Source organism: Salvelinus fontinalis, unplaced genomic scaffold, assembly GCF_029448725.1.
Source record: "Salvelinus fontinalis isolate EN_2023a unplaced genomic scaffold, ASM2944872v1 scaffold_0635, whole genome shotgun sequence".
Lineage (NCBI taxonomy): Eukaryota > Metazoa > Chordata > Actinopteri > Salmoniformes > Salmonidae > Salvelinus > Salvelinus fontinalis.
The window spans coordinates 53,785-69,881 of NW_026600844.1; the positions used below are offsets into that span (position 1 = coordinate 53,785).

At 43.0% G+C, this 16,097-nt stretch overlaps 1 protein-coding gene across 1 annotated transcript; it reads left to right on the plus strand.

The window, feature by feature from the left end:
• Nucleotides 1-294: 294 nt before the first annotated feature.
• LOC129846881 (clarin-3-like) lies at nucleotides 295-13,457 on the plus strand. Its single transcript, XM_055914684.1, has 3 exons — nucleotides 295-1,085; nucleotides 11,570-11,755; nucleotides 12,892-13,457. Exons 1-3 carry the CDS (start codon nucleotides 854-856, stop codon nucleotides 13,167-13,169), a joined length of 696 nt encoding a protein of 231 aa, XP_055770659.1. The 5' UTR covers nucleotides 295-853; the 3' UTR covers nucleotides 13,170-13,457.
• Nucleotides 13,458-16,097: the final 2,640 nt, after the last annotated feature.

The following is a 16,097-nucleotide window of genomic DNA, read 5'->3' on the forward strand; positions in this document are numbered from 1 at the left end:
CTCCTGGTTAAAGACATGTATGATGCCTCCTGAAGGTGTGTTGTAGCTTACCAACAGTTATTCATGTGGAATAAACGGTACATCCTTATTCCTTCATTTGGAACAAACTACACCACATGCTGAGCACTCAGTCCTCAGGTATATTTATTTCCCCTTTGGTATTGATCAGATGCCTCTCCCATTTACGATGTTTGGGAATACGTTATCATCTCTATGACAACAATCTCTCTCTCTCTTCCCTGACTAAAGTTCACCCTCTCATCTAGAGGTGTTTTATAACCTACAGGTTAGACACGCCTGTCCTCTCCTCAGACCGTCACGCCTGTCCTCTCAGTGGACTGTAAACTCCTCTCCTCAGACCGTCACGCCTGTCCTCTCCTCAGACCGTCACGCCTGTCCTCTCAGTGGACTGTAACTCCTCTCCTCAGACCGTCACGCCTGTCCTCTCAGTGGACTGTAACTCCTGTCCTCAGACCGTCACGCCTGTCCTCTCCTCAGACAGTCACGCTTGTCCTCTCAGTGGACTATAACTCCTCTCCTCAGACCGTCACGCCTGTCCTCTCAGTGGACTATAACTCCTCTCCTCAGACCGTCACGCCTGTCCTCTCAGTGGACTATAACTCCTCTCCTCAGACCGTCACGCCTGTCCTCTCAGTGGACTATAACTGCTGTCCTTCCTTTGAGACACCAGAAGGCACCAGAAGGCACCAGAAGACACCAGAAGGGTAGATGGTTATAGCCTACTCTGCTATTGAAGCTGATTTGGAGAGTTACAGAAGCAACAAGGGTTTGACGTCTTCTTCCTCTTCCTCTTCGTCTTCTTCTTCGTCAGTGTGGCTGTAATATTGTGACAATGCCCTCCATCAAGAAGGCTCTGCATTTTCTTTTTAGCGCGCAGGCTACTGCGGTGTCCGTGGGGATTTTAGGTTATGGGATGTCGACCGAATGGGCCGTTTCCAAAATGAGTTGCTCTCAAACTGAAAGCGTTTTCACCAACGGCTCTGCCGTTGTATCATATGCTCTGTTCAACGGGACGATCGTCAGAGGTTCCTGTCCAGTGTTTGGAGGTGGAAAGCCATTTCAAGGTATGTTTTCTCCTGTTCTACTACTGCCCTTTAAGTGTGCAGAAATGTGCTGTGTCAAAGTTCTAGAACAATAATGTTGCCTTCGTACTGTAATAATGCAACAATGTAAGTGGACTTGGTGTATACTCCTAACCTGTATATTCCTAACCCTAACCTTAACCTGTATACTCCTAACCCTAACCTTAACCTGTATACTCCTAACCTGTATATTCCTAACCCTAACCTTAACCTGTATACTCCTAACCTGTACACTCCTAACCCTAACCTTAACATGTATACTCCTAACCTGTACACTCCTAACCTGTACACTCCTAACCCTAACCTTAACATGTATACTCCTAACCTGTATACTCCTAACCTGTATATTCCTAACCCTAACCTTAACATGTATACTCCTAACCTGTACACTCCTAACCTGTGTACTCCTAACCCTAACCTTAACCTGTATACTCCTAACCTGTACACTCCTAACCCTAACCTTAACATGTATACTCCTAACCTGTATACTCCTAACCTGTATATTCCTAACCTGTACACTCCTAACCTGTACACTCCTAACCCTAACCTTAACATGTATACTCCTAACCTGTATACTCCTAACCTGTATATTCCTAACCCTAACCTTAACATGTATACTCCTAACCTGTACACTCCTAACCCTAACCTGTGTACTCCTAACCTGTATACCCCTAACCTGTAAACTCCTAACCTTAACCTGTATACTCCTAACCTGTATATTCCTAACCCTAACCTTAACCTGTATACCCCTAACCTGTATACACCTAACCTAAGTTATCTTAACCTATGTACTCCTAACCCTAACCTGTATACTCCTAACCCTAACCTCTATACTCCTAACCCTAACATGTGTACTCCTAACCCTAACCTCTATACTCCTAACCCTAACATGTGTACTCCTAACCTGTATACTCCTAACCTGTATACCCCTAACCTGTATACCCCTAACCTGTATACCCCTAACCTAAGTTACCCTAACCTATGTACTCCTAACCTTAACATGTGTACTCCTAACCTGTGTACTCCTAACCTATGTACTCCTAACCCTAACCTGTGTACTCCTAACCCTAACCTGTATACTCCTAACCTGTATACTCCTAACCTATGTACTCCTAACCCTAACCCTAACCCATGTACTCCTAACCTGTATACCCCTAACCTAAGTTATCCTAACCTGTGTACTCCTAACCTTAACATGTATACCTCTAACCTGTATACTCCTAACATGTATACTCCTAACCTATGTACTCCTAACCTATGTACTCCTAACCCTAACCCTAACCCATGTACTCCTAACCTGTATACCCCTAACCCTAAACTTAAACTGTGTACTCCTAACCCTAACCTATGTACTCCTAACCCTAACCCTAACCTGTGTACTCCTAACCTGTGTACTCCTAACCCTAACCTGTGTACTCCTAACCTATGTACTCCTAACCTATGTACTCCTAACCCTAACCTGTGTACTCCTAACCTATGTACTCCTAACCTGTATACTCCTCACCTGTGTACTCCTAACCTATGTACTCCTAACCCTAACCTGTGTACTCCTAACCCTAACCTGTGTACGACTAACCTGTATACTCCTAACCTGTGTACTCCTAACCTGTGTACTCCTAACCCTAACCTGTGTACTACTAACCTGTATACTCCTAACCTGTGTACTCCTAACCTGTATACTCCTAACCTGTATACTCCTAACCTGTATACTCCTAACCCTAACCTGTGTACTCCTAACCTGTATACTCCTAACCTGTGTACTCCTAACCTGTATACTCCTAACCCTAACCTGTATACTCCTAACCTGTATACTCCTAACCTGTATACTCCTAACCTGTGTACTCCTAACCCTAACCTGTGTACTCCTAACCTGTGTACTCCTAACCTGTGTACTCCTAACCTGTGTACTCCTAACCTGTGTACTCCTAACCTGTGTACTCCTAACCTGTATACTCCTAACCTGTATACTCCTAACCCTAACCTGTGTACTCCTAACCTGTGTACTCCTAACCTGTGTACTCCTAACCTATGTACTCCTAACCCTAACCTGTGTACTCCTAACCCTAACCCTAACCTGTGTACTCCTAACCTATGTACTCCTAACCTGTATACCCCTAACCTGTGTACTCCTAACCTATGTACTCCTAACCCTAACATGTGTACTCCTAACCTGTATACTCCTAACCTGTGTACTCCTAACCTATGTACTCCTAACCCTAACCTGTATACTCCTAACCTGTGTACTCCTAACCTATGTACTCCTAACCCTAACCTGTGTACTCCTAACCCTAACCCTAACCTGTGTACTCCTAACCTGTGTACTCCTAACCCTAACCCTAACCTGTGTACTCCTAACCTGTGTACTCCTAACCTATGTACTCCTAACCCTAACCTGTATAACCCTAACCTGTGTACTCCTAACCTGTGTACTCCTAACCTATGTAATCCTAACCTATGTAATCCTAACCTCTATACTCCTAACCCTAACCTGTATACTCCTAACCTGTATACCCCTAACCTGTATACTCCTAACCTGTATATTCCTAACATGAACCCTCTTGGTCTTCCCTCTGTATGTTTGTAAGAAGTTGTCAGAGACAGGTGGAGCAGAACAGGTTGATTCATCATCCCCAATAATATATCATTTCGGTTGGGGCTTCCCCAGATAGCATATGAACACGTCATAAATAACACGCCATAAGCAACACGTCATAAATTAACGCGTCATAAATTACACGTCATAAATAACACGCCATAAGCAACACGTCATAAATAACACGTCATAAATCACACGTCATAAGCAACACGCCATATATAACACGCCATAAATAACACGTCATAAGCAACACGCCATAAATAACACGCCATAAATAACACTTCATAAATAACACGCCATATATAACACGCCATATATAACACGCCATAAATAACACTTCATAAATAACACGTCATAAATAACACGCCATAAGCAACACGTCATAAATAACACGCCATAAATAACACGCCATAAATAACACTTCATAAATAACACGTCATCAATAACACGCAATAAGCAACACGTCATAAATAACACGTCATAAATAACACGCCATAAGCAACACGTCATAAATAACACGCCATAAATAACACGCCATAAATAACACTTCATAAATAACACGTCATCAATAACACGCAATAAGCAACACGTCATAAATAACACGCCATAAATAACACTTCATAAATAACACGCCATATATAACACGTCATAAGCAACACACCATAAATAACACTTCATAAATAACACGTCATCAATAACACGCAATAAGCAACACGTCATAAATAACACGTCATAAATAACACGTCATAAATAACACGTCATCAATAACACGCCATAAGCAACACGTCATAAATAACACGTCATAAATAACACGCCATAAGCAATTTGCTGCAGCCCTTTCCTGCAGTAAAATGACCTAGGGGCCTCATGGGTGGAATGTTATTCATTTTTTTCATAATTAATAAACACTATTTCAAAAAACTTGACAAAGATCCAGAGTGTTTATGTCAAACAGTTTAGTAATATTTCAGTTTTCTGTGATTTATATAAAGTGTAATATCAGGATACAAACTTAAACTTAAATACATGTCAACTCTATATCTGACATGGTACAGGTGTCTTCTTATGTTTACACCCATAACCATGTGTGTGAGGTGTAAACTTTTGTTTCAAAGTAGATTTGTTTTCAGACGACCAAGAAACACTCTGTGTGACCCTCATTTAGCCCACTGCAGTAAAAAGGTGGTATGGTCGACTTCGGGCACGAAAAACGGTCAAAGCCAAAAAATAGGGCGATTCATCTATGTGTCATTCTGGTCATGGGTGCTGTGACCTACGTAGCTAGTTCGTTAGCTAAGCTAGCCACTGTAGCTAGCCACTGTAGCTAACCACTGTAGCTAGCCACTGTAGCTAACCACTGTAGCTAACCACTGTAGCTAGCCACTGTAGCTAGCCACTGTAGCTAACCACTGTAGCTAGCCACTGTAGCCAACCACTGTAGCTAGCCACTGTAGCTAGCCACTGTAGCTAACCACTGTAGCTAACCACTGTAGCTAGTCACTGTAGCTAGCCACTGTAGCTAGCCACTGTAGCTAGTCACTGTAGCTAGCCACTGTAGCTAGCCACTGTAGTTAACCACTGTAGCTAGCCACTGTAGCTAACCACTGTAGCTAGCCACTGTAGCCAACCACTGTAGCTAACCACTGTAGCTAGCCACTGTAGCCAACCACTGTAGCTAGCCACTAACTCCTCAGACCGTCACGCCTGTCCCCTCCTCAGACCGTCACGCCTGTCCTCTCCTCAGACCGTCACGCCTGTCCTCTGAGTGGACTGTAAACTCCTGTCCTGTCTTTGGGACAGCAGAAGGGTAGATGGTTATAGCCTACTCTGCTATTGAAGCTGATTTGAGAGAGTTACAGAACCAATGAGGGTTTAGCCACTAACTCCTCCAGTATATGTTGATGTCATTTCAAAGGATTTGTTTTTGGATGCGAACTGTAGAGATCGTTAAGAAATGGCGCTTCTGTAGTCAAATATCTTATTCATGCTTTTGTTTTGGGAGGGGGAGGGGGGGCATTACATGACCTGGTATGATGGTGCATTGATCAGTTCTACAATTTAAAGTCGTTATTTTTGGGGGTGTTACCCAAAGTTGATCCTTAAAGTAAGTGTGCAGTGTTTCCAGATTTCTATGAAATATGACTTATGATTAATTACGAGGTAAATAGTTTTCCTTCCAAAAATGTTTAATTAAGTATGTTAAAAAAGGGCCTCCCGGTTGGAGCAGTGGTCTAGGGCACTGCATCGCAGCGCTAGCTGCGCCACCAGAGTCTCTGGGTTCGCGCCCAGGCTCTGTCGCAGCCGGCCGAGACCGGGAGGTCCGTGGGGCGAAGCACAATTGGCCTAGCGTCGTCCGGGTTAGGGAGGGTTTGGCCGGTAGGGATATCCTTGTCTCATCGCGCTCCAGCGACTCCTGTGGCGGGCCGGGCGCAGTGCGCGCTAACCAGGGGGGCCAGGTGCACAGTGTTTCCTCCGACACATTGGTGCGGCTGGCTTCCGGGTTGGAGGCGCTCTGTGTTAAGAAGCAGTGCGGCTTGGTTGGGTTGTGCTTACGGGAGTTGTAGCGATGAGACAAGATAGTAATTACTAGCGATTGGATACCACGAAAATTGGGGAGAAAAGGGGGTAACCCCAACAGCAGAACGGTGTGGGGGCGTAACCCAACAGCAGAACGGTGGGGGCGTACCCCAACAGCAGAACGGTGTGGGGGCGTACCCCAACAGCAGAACGGTGGGGGCGTACCCCAACAGCAGAACGGTGGGGGCGAACCCCAACAGCAGAACGGTGTGGGCGAACCCCAACAGCAGAACGGTGTGGGGGCGTACCCCAACAGCAGAACGGTGTGGGGGCGAACCCCAACAGCAGAACGGTGTGGGGGCGAACCCCAACAGCAGAACGGTGTGGGGGCGTACCCCAACAGCAGAACGGTGTGGGCGTACCCCAACAGCAGAACGGTGGGGGCGTACCCCAACAGCAGAACGGTGTGGGCGTACCCCAACAGCAGAACGGTGTGGGCGTACCCCAACAGCAGAACGGTGGGGGCGAACCCCAACAGCAGAACGGTGTGGGGGCGAACCCCAACAGCAGAACGGTGTGGGGGCGAACCCCAACAGCAGAACGGTGTGGGCGTACCCCAACAGCAGAACGGTGTGGGCGTACCCCAACAGCAGAACGGTGTGGGGCGTACCCCAACAGCAGAACGGTGTGGGGCGTACCCCAACAGCAGAACGGTGTGGGCGTACCCCAACAGCAGAACGGTGTGGGGGCGTACCCCAACAGCAGAACGGTGTGGGGGCGTACCCCAACAGCAGAACGTTGTGGGGGCGTACCCCAACAGCAGAACGGTGTGGGCGTACCCCAGCAGCAGAACGGTGTGGGCGAACCCCAACAGCAGAACGGTGTGGGCGTACCCCAACAGCAGAACGGTGTGGGCGTATACCGGTCATAAAAAGTAATAATAACAGTAGACCTCTGATTGGCCAGCTCATCCTCCTCAGCAGGATGTGACATCAAGCATCTTTAACCTGTTGAGGCTGTTGTCACTATTTATGCTAATCGTGTAATTTTTGAAACGGCTTCCCACAAAATTCTTGATCGTACAATATGCATATTATTATTATTATTGGATAGAAAACAGTCTATAGTTTCTATAGGAGTTGAAATTTTGTCTCTAAGTGGAACAGAGCCCATTCTACAGCAATTTCCCTGACATGGAGTCAGATTTCAGAAATGTTGGCCCCTGATCTGGAGTCAGTTAAAAGGCCACAGTTATTGCTATGAGTATACGGACACTGCTTACGTCTTCCCCTGGATGCCTTTACGTGATGACGATTTGAATGGGGTCGATTGCGCGTTCACAGGCACTATAAATTAAAAAACCCTGTAGCTAGGAACTCTTTTCTTGCTGCTTTATGCGTGTGGAGGACACCGACCCGCACCTGTTCCAAGCATTAGTGGAGGGAGTAATATTACTCTGGTCATGTTTCTACTCGTTATAGGAGTTAAAAATATCATAAGGTAGTTAATTTAAAGCGTTTTATAGCAATTTATATCCGTTTAGTGCGATTTTGGGACATTAATTTCTGAAACGCTGTGAATCGTTGGGCACGCTTCCAGTTCATCCCGAACGCAGTTGGCATTTCCACATGGCAAGAGGACAGCTTTCCACCAAAAGACGATTAGACCCAAGAAAGGATCCTTTGCCCAAGATACTGATGGAAGAACAGCTCAAAGTAGGACATTTTTATTATGATAAATCGTGTTTCTGTCGAAAAATGTTAGTGGCTTAGGACGCCATGTTTTTTGACGTAGCTTCGCTTGGCGCAAACTGTATTGAAAAGTAAGGATAAATTAAAAAATGTAATTCCGCGATTGTATTAAGAATTAAATTGTCTATCGATCCCTGTCCACCCTATATTTTTTAGTCACGTTTATGAGTATTTATGTATAAGAGTAGATCACTGTCTAATATGGAGCACGGACATTTTCTCACCAGCTGGGCTACATTTCACATTGTCTAACCATGATTTTGGTGGCTAAATATGCACATTTTCGATCAAACTCTATATGGATTGTGTAATATGATGTTACAGGAGTGTCATCTGAAGAATTCTGAGAAGGTTAGTGAAAAATTAATATATTTTGGCGATGTTGACGTTATCGCTCACTTTGGCTAGAATCAATGCTGGGCTGCTATGTGCTATGTGCTATGCTAATATAACGATTTATTGTGTTTTCGCTGTAAGACACTTAGAAAATCTGAAATATTGTCTGTATTCACAGGATCTGTGTCTTTCGATTAGTGTATGCTGTGTATTTTTACGAAATGTTTGATGATTAGTAATTAGGTAAACACGTTGCTCTATGTAGTTATTCTAGTCCATTTGTGACGGTGGGTGCAATTGTAACCTATGCCATCTACCTGAAATATGCACATTTTTCTAACAAAACCTATCCCATACCATAAATATGTTATCAGACTGTCATCTGATGAGTTTTTTTCTTGGTTAGGGGCTATAAATATCTTAGTTTAGCCGAATTGGTGATAGCTACTGGTGTTGGTGGACAAATAAAAGATGGTGGATTATGCTAATGTGTTTTTAGCTACTAGATTTACATCTTTACATATTGTGTCTTCCCTGTAAAACATTTTAAAAATCGGACATGTTGGCTGGATTCACAAGATCTGTGTCTTTCATTAGCTGTATTGGACTTTAACCTGTCTAGGATCAGCGTGGCGCTAGCGGCACACCCCCCCCCTCCCCACTGAAAAACCAGTGCCGCGAAATTCAAAAAAAATATTTTTTTAAAATATTTAACTTTCACACATTAAAGTCCAATACAGCTAATGAAAAACACAGATCTTGTGAATCCAGTCAACATGTCCGATTTTTAAAATGTTTTACAGGGAAGACACAATATGTAAAGATGTACATCTATTACCTAAAAACACATTAGCATAATCCACCATCTTTTATTTGTCCACCAACACCAGTAGCCATCACCAATTCGGCTAAACTAAGATATTTATAGCCCCTAACCAACAAAAAAACTCATCAGATGACAGTCTGATAACATATTTATGGTATGGGATAGGTTTTGTTAGAAAAAAGTGCATATTTCAGGTAGATGGCATAGGTTACAATTGCACCCACCGTCACAAATGGACTAGAAAAACTACTTAGAGCAACGTGTTTACCTACTTACTAATCATCAAACATTTCGTAAAAATACACAGCATACACGAATCGAAAGACACAGATCCTGTGAATACAGACAATATTTCAGATTTTCTAAGTGTCTTACAGCGAAAACACAATAAATCGTTATATTAGCATAGCACATAGCACATAGCAGCCCAGCATTGATTCTAGCCAAAGTGAGCGATAACGTCAACATCGCCAAAAATATATTAATTTTTTCACTAACCTTCTCAGAATTCTTCAGATGACACTCCTGTAACATCATATTACACAATGCATATAGAGTTTGATCGAAAACGTTTATATTTAGCCACCAAAATCATGGTTAGACAATGTGAAATGTAACTCAGCTGGTCAGAATATGTCCTTGCGCCACTTAGACAGTGATCTACTCTTATACATAAATACTCATAAACGTGACTAAAAAATATAGGGTGGACAGGGATTGATAGACAATTTAATTCTTAATACAATTGCGGAATTACATTTTTTAATTTATCCTTACTTTTCAATACAGTTTGCGCCAAGCGAAGCTACGTCAAAAAACATGGCGTCCTAAGCCACTAAAATGTTTCGACAGAAACACGATTTATCATAATAAAAATGTCCTACCTTGAGCTGTTCTTCCATCAGTATCTTGGGCAAAGGATCCTTTCTTGGGAGTAATCGTCTTTTGATGGAAAGCTGTCCTCTTGCCATGTGGAAATGCCAACTGCGTTCGGGATGAACTGAAAAGCATGCCCAACTATTCACATCGTTTCAAAAAGAAATGTCCCAAAATCGCACTAAACGGATATAAATTGCTATAAAACGCTTTAAATTAACTACCTTATGATGTTTTTAACTCCTATAACGAGTGAAAAGATGACCGGAGAAATATAACAGGCTAAACTAATGCTTGGAACAGGAGGGGGTCGGTGTCCTCCACGCGCGTTACGCAGCAAGAAAAGACTTGCTAGCTACAGGGTTTTTTCATTTATAGGGCCTGTGAACGCGCAATCGACCCCATTGGAATCGTCATCACGTAAAGGCATCCAGGGGAAGACGTAAGCAGTGTCCGTATAGTCATAGCAAAAACAGTGCCCTTTTAACTGACTTCAGAACAGTGGCCAACATTTCTGAAATCTGACTCCATGTCAGGGAAATTGCTGTAGAATGGGCTCTGTTCCACTTAGAGACAAAATTTCAACTCCTATAGAAACTATAGACTGTTTTCTATCCAATAATAATAATAATATGCATATTGTACGATCAAGGATTTTGTGGGAAGCCGTTTCAAAAATTACTCAATTAGCATAAATAGTCTCAACAGCGCCCCCATCCCCAACAGGTTTTAATGTGTGAAAGTTAAATATTTAAAAAAAATATTATTTTTGAATTTCGCGGCTCTGCCTTTTCAGTGGGGGTGGGGGGGAGTGCCGCTAGCGGCACCCTCAGCCTAGACAGGTTTTAAATGGTCTGTTTGGGATACAAGCCTGGCACTTATACTGTGTTTTCAAAATACCCCTCCAATTACGGGGGAGGACCCCCATTTACATTTTTATTTTCTCCAAAAAGGGTTGTCACGTATACTCCCTCTGCGGCGCTCGAGGTTGTCAGGATGCTCATTATTACACACACCTGTCACCATCGTTACGGGCACCAGCACCTCATCAGACTCACCTGGACTCAACAACCTGTCTGATTACCTTCCCTATATATGTCACCTTCTTTGGTTCTTTCCCCTGGCGTTTTTGTTTCTGTTTATATGTTTCATGTCTCTACGCTACTTGTGCTTCTTGTTTTGTTCAATGTTCATTTATTTATTAAATTCACTCCCCCGAACTTGCTGTCCCGACTCCCAGCGTATACGTATACAAGGGTTCTTCGGCTGTGCCCGATAGGGTAACCCTTTTTGGTTCCCGGTAGAACCCTTTTTGGTTCCATATAGAACTCTCTGTGGAAAGGATTGTTCATAGAACCCAAAAGTGTTCTACCTGGAACCAAAAACGATTCTTCAAAAGGGTTCTCCTATGGGGACAGCGAAAAGAACCCTTTTAGGTTCTAGATAGAACACTATTTGGAAAAAAAGGTACTAAGATATCCATACCACAATTCCGCCCTTGGTGGAACTCCCCGTAATACTGCTGTATATTCCTAACCTGCCTGTTCTTGGTCTGCCTGTGTAGTGTTTGAGAAGTTGGCAGAGACAGGTGGAGCTCCTCAGATCCTCCACGGCATAGTGATCACCCTCCTGGCCCTGTGTCTGCTCTGCTCTGCTGGCAGCATCCTCATCACTCTGTACAACAGCGTCAGTAACCCCTACCAGACATACATGGGACCCATAGGGCTCTACACATGCAGCTCTGGCAGTGGTAAGATCAATAGAGTTCACATCAATTCAATCAATCAATCAAGAGGCCAGCCCATCAATGGCACATATTAGATACCTGAAGGTTCTGTGTTCAAGCCCTATTTAGTCCCATATGAAATACCTGAAGGTTGTGGGTTCAAGCCCTATTTAGTCCCATATGAAATACCTGAAGGTTTTGGGTTCAAGCCCTATTTAGTCCCATATGAAATAGTTGAAGGTTGTGTGTTCAAGCCCTATTTAGTCCCATATGAAATACCTGAAGGTTGTGGGTTCAAGCCCTATTTAGTCCCATATGAAATACCTGAAGGTTTTGGGTTCAAGCCCTATTTAGTCCCATATGAAATAGTTGAAGGTTGTGTGTTCAAGCCCTATTTAGTCCCATATGAAATACCTGAAGGGTGTGGGTTCAAGCCCTATTTAGTCCCATATGAAATACCTGACGGTTGTGGGTTCAAGCCCTATTTAGTCCCATATGAAATACCTGAAGGGTGTGGGTTCAAGCCCTATTTAGTCCCATATGAAATACCTGAAGGTTATGGGTTCAAGCCCTATTTAGTCCCATATGAAATACCTGAAGGTTATGGGTTCAAGCCCTATGACAGCCTTTCACACTTTCTCTCCTCCTGGCCTGTATCCCCCTCTCTCTGTGTACTATCTGAATAAACATGTTACACAATTATATGAAATTAATTAGTTCATTATATGATTAAAAAACAACTAGATGGATTTCATTAATGCATTAAATAAATTGATAAACATGATGGAACAACTCTTTGTGACTAAGTTAACAGACTAGTAGTAGTACTAATAGTGGTAGAACTAGCTGTAGTAGTACTAATAGTAGTAGTAGTACTAATAGTAGTAGAACTAGCTGTAGTAGTACTAATAGTAGTAGAACTAGCTGTAGTAGTACTAATAGTAGTAGAAATAGTAGTAGTAGTAGTAGTACTAATAGTAGTAGAACTAGTAGTAGTAGTAGTAGTAGTAGTAGTAGTAGTACTAATAGAGGTAGAACTAGCTGTAGTAGTAGTAGTAGTAGTAGTAGTAGTAGTAGTAGTAGTACTAATAGTAGTAGAACTAGCTGTAGTAGTACTAATAGTAGTAGTACTCTTTTGAACCTCTTGTTCTTTTCTCCAGCGTGCATCTCCTTCCTGGTGCTCATCCTGTACGTAGTGAACGTCCAGCTGACCGAAATGTCTGAAGACCTGGTGAAGAACGATGTGGGAAGTGCTTCATTCTACCTGAAGGACAAGACCTCTGAGTTCCAGGTGGGATATTACCTGCTGATCCCCTACATGGTGCTGAGTCTGCTCGCCATCCTCCTGGTCTACCTGTATGAGCACGCTGCCTACACACACAGACAGGAGCAGCAGAGGCCCACAGAGGACGCTCCTAAAGAGATCATGATGTATTAATATATATACAGGATACTACTACATCTCCCTAACAGACGGACACAGACTGTGTTGACTAGTAAAACTCTGTGTCCTGAAATGGCTGTGATCCATGACTGATCCGAGCCCTTATAACAGATCTCACAGGCTTATAGAATTAACTCGGATCACTTTGTTTCATCGTTACTACATTTTCCTCTTGCTTTATGTTTATATATTTATGAATAGCTGACATTTTACAATCCGATTGAAACTCAAATGCTTAAAAAAAAATGACACTTCCTGCTTAATAAAATACTGTGAGGTTGATGATGTGTTTATCCAATTTGTAAGTCGCTCTGGATAAGAGCGTCTGCTAAATGACTTAAATGTAAATGTATCTAAAAACAGAAGAATACAGGAAGTTGATTACACTTATAGCTGTTTTTTTAAATACCAGAAGACTATACATTGGTTTCTTCCGTAATTACATCATAATATATATCCTCTAAAATGTCCATTCCTATAATAAACAGTGTTGGATATTTTGGATTTCTCGTGAAGGCTTAAAGGGGCAATCTGCTATTCTAACACATAACAAACCTACCACCCCCACACCATTGATTTTGTAAACAGCTGAAAGATGGGGCTACAGGAATGTCATCCTCTCAAACTCATGCGACAGAGCTTTGTAATACAAGGACTCACCATCCATGATATAGCCAGCAGCATACCGTCCTGCATCCCACTGCTGGCTTGCTTCTGAAGCTAAGCCAGGTTGGTCCTGGTCGGACGCTAGATGGGATACCAGATGCTGCTGGAAGTGGTGTTGGAGGGCCAATAGGAGGCACCCTTTCCTCTGGTCTACAGAAAATTATCCCAGGGCAGTAATTGGGGACATTGCCCTGTGTAGGGTGTTGTCTTTTGAATGGGTCGTTAAACAGGTGTCCTGACTCTCTGTGGTCACTAAAGATCCCATGGCACTCATACTATCCTGGCCACCTAGTCGTCCCCAGCTTACAATTGGCTCGTTCATCCCTGAACCTATTCCTCAGGTCGCTGCTGTAAATGACAACGTGTTCTCAGTCAATTTACCTGATGGAAAAAAATATCAAGATGATAGTTTTAGCAATGTTTTAAGGCTATACACCGTTAATTTCCATTACCATTTGTTTTACAAACAAATCGGTAAAACAAGGTGATATTTTGAATGCTGATGGCATACGACAGTTGAACTAAGCTCACGAAGCATCTAAGAGGTATGTTCTTCAAGAATCACTGGGTATACACTGAGTGGACAAAACATTAAGAACACCTGCTCTTTCCTTTCCCTCTGTAGCCTATACACTGAGTGGACAAAACATTAAGAACACCTGCTCTCTCCTTTCCCTCTGTAGCCTATACACCGAGTGGACAAAACATTAAGAACACCTGCTCTCTCCTTTCCCTCTGTAGCCTATACACTGAGTGGACAAAACATTAAGAACACCTGCTCTCTCCTTTCCCTCTGTAGCAGACATACACTGAGTGGACAAAACATTAGGAACACCTGCTCTCTCCTTTCCCTCTGTAGCCTATACACTGAGTGGACAAAACATTAGGAACACCTGCTCTCTCCTTTCCCTCTGTAGCCTATACACTGAGTGGACAAAACATTAGGAACACCTGCTCTTTCCAACTCAACATTAGGAATGTGTTCGTAATGTTTTGTACGCTCCAGTGTATCGTTCATTTTAGGAATAGGAATTCTTAAAGACCTCGATGCTGTAAAATACACGTTGACCTACATGTGTCTATAGGTTGAGTTCCTGTGTCTGAGACGTCACTGGTATAGTTATCTAAATGTAAAAAATCAGGCGCTGACGTAGGCTAGAACTATATGGCTGCGTTTACACAAGCAGCCCAATTCTGATCTTTTGACCATTCACATCAGATATGTTTCTGATCTGTTAGGTCAAAAGACCAATTAGTGAAAAATAAATCTGAGTTGTGCTGTCTGTGTAAAATGCAGCCTGTGTAGCCTAGGTTACAGGAATGATTTCAGTTCCTCTCAAAATGTCTACGTGAGGAAGATACTGTATTTAGAGAATGGACCAAAAACACACAAACGAAGGACAGAAACACAACACATATGCTAAGAATCATTAAAGGCCAAATAACAGCTATAAACATTTCTCTTCACGCCAAGTGAATGGCGGCCTTGTTGTTCTGTCACTTGGGGGCAGCAACAATACAATCCCCAATCTGTTCCACAGTGTGAATCAGTCAGAACTATGACTCTCTGCTGCCACCTGTCTGTGGGACTGAGTATTGTTCTACATTGAAAATCAGATGTATGACTCTCTGTTGCCACCTGTCTGTGAGACTGAGTATTGTTCTTCAGTGAAAATCAGAAGTATGACTCTCTGCTGCCATCTGTCTGTGGGACTGAGTATTGTTCTCCAGTGAAAATCAGAAGTATGACTCTCTGCTGCCACCTGTCTGTGGGACTGAGTATTGTTCTCCAGTGAAAATCAGAAGTATGACTCTCTGCTGCCATCTGTCTGTGAGACTGAGTATTGTTCTTCAGTGAAAATCAGAAGTATGACTCTCTGCTGCCACCTGTCTGTGAGACTGAGTATTGTTCTCCAGTGAAAATCAGAAGTATGACTCTCTGCTGCCATCTGTCGGTGAGACTGAGTATTGTTCCACACAACATTTATAATCATCATCTTCACTCCAGCTGGTTGGCAAGCCAATGGTTTGTCTACCTTACACGTTGTTTTGTACTTCCTGTTTTGTACTTCCTGATTGAACTCTTAGATGTTTTGCTTGCAGTGTCTAGCTGAAATACAGCCATATGCTTTGGTGAATCTGACAACGCGTTGAGTGTCTGTGAGATCCATTACATTGTTTGTGTATCTTTCAAGACCGTGCTGGGGGTTTCCTCCTTATGGGTACCTTGCATTTAAAAATGTTGCATTGAATTTG

Bases quoted from the DNA above. Each gene is read 5' to 3' on its own strand.
- LOC129846881 (XM_055914684.1), top strand. From the start codon at position 854: ATGCCCTCCATCAAGAAGGCTCTGCATTTTCTTTTTAGCGCGCAGGCT. The intron at 1,086-11,569 runs GTATGTTTTCTC...CTGCCTGTGTAG, and splicing joins AGGTGGAAAGCCATTTCAAG to TGTTTGAGAAGTTGGCAGAG. The intron at 11,756-12,891 runs GTAAGATCAATA...TCTTTTCTCCAG, and splicing joins CACATGCAGCTCTGGCAGTG to CGTGCATCTCCTTCCTGGTG.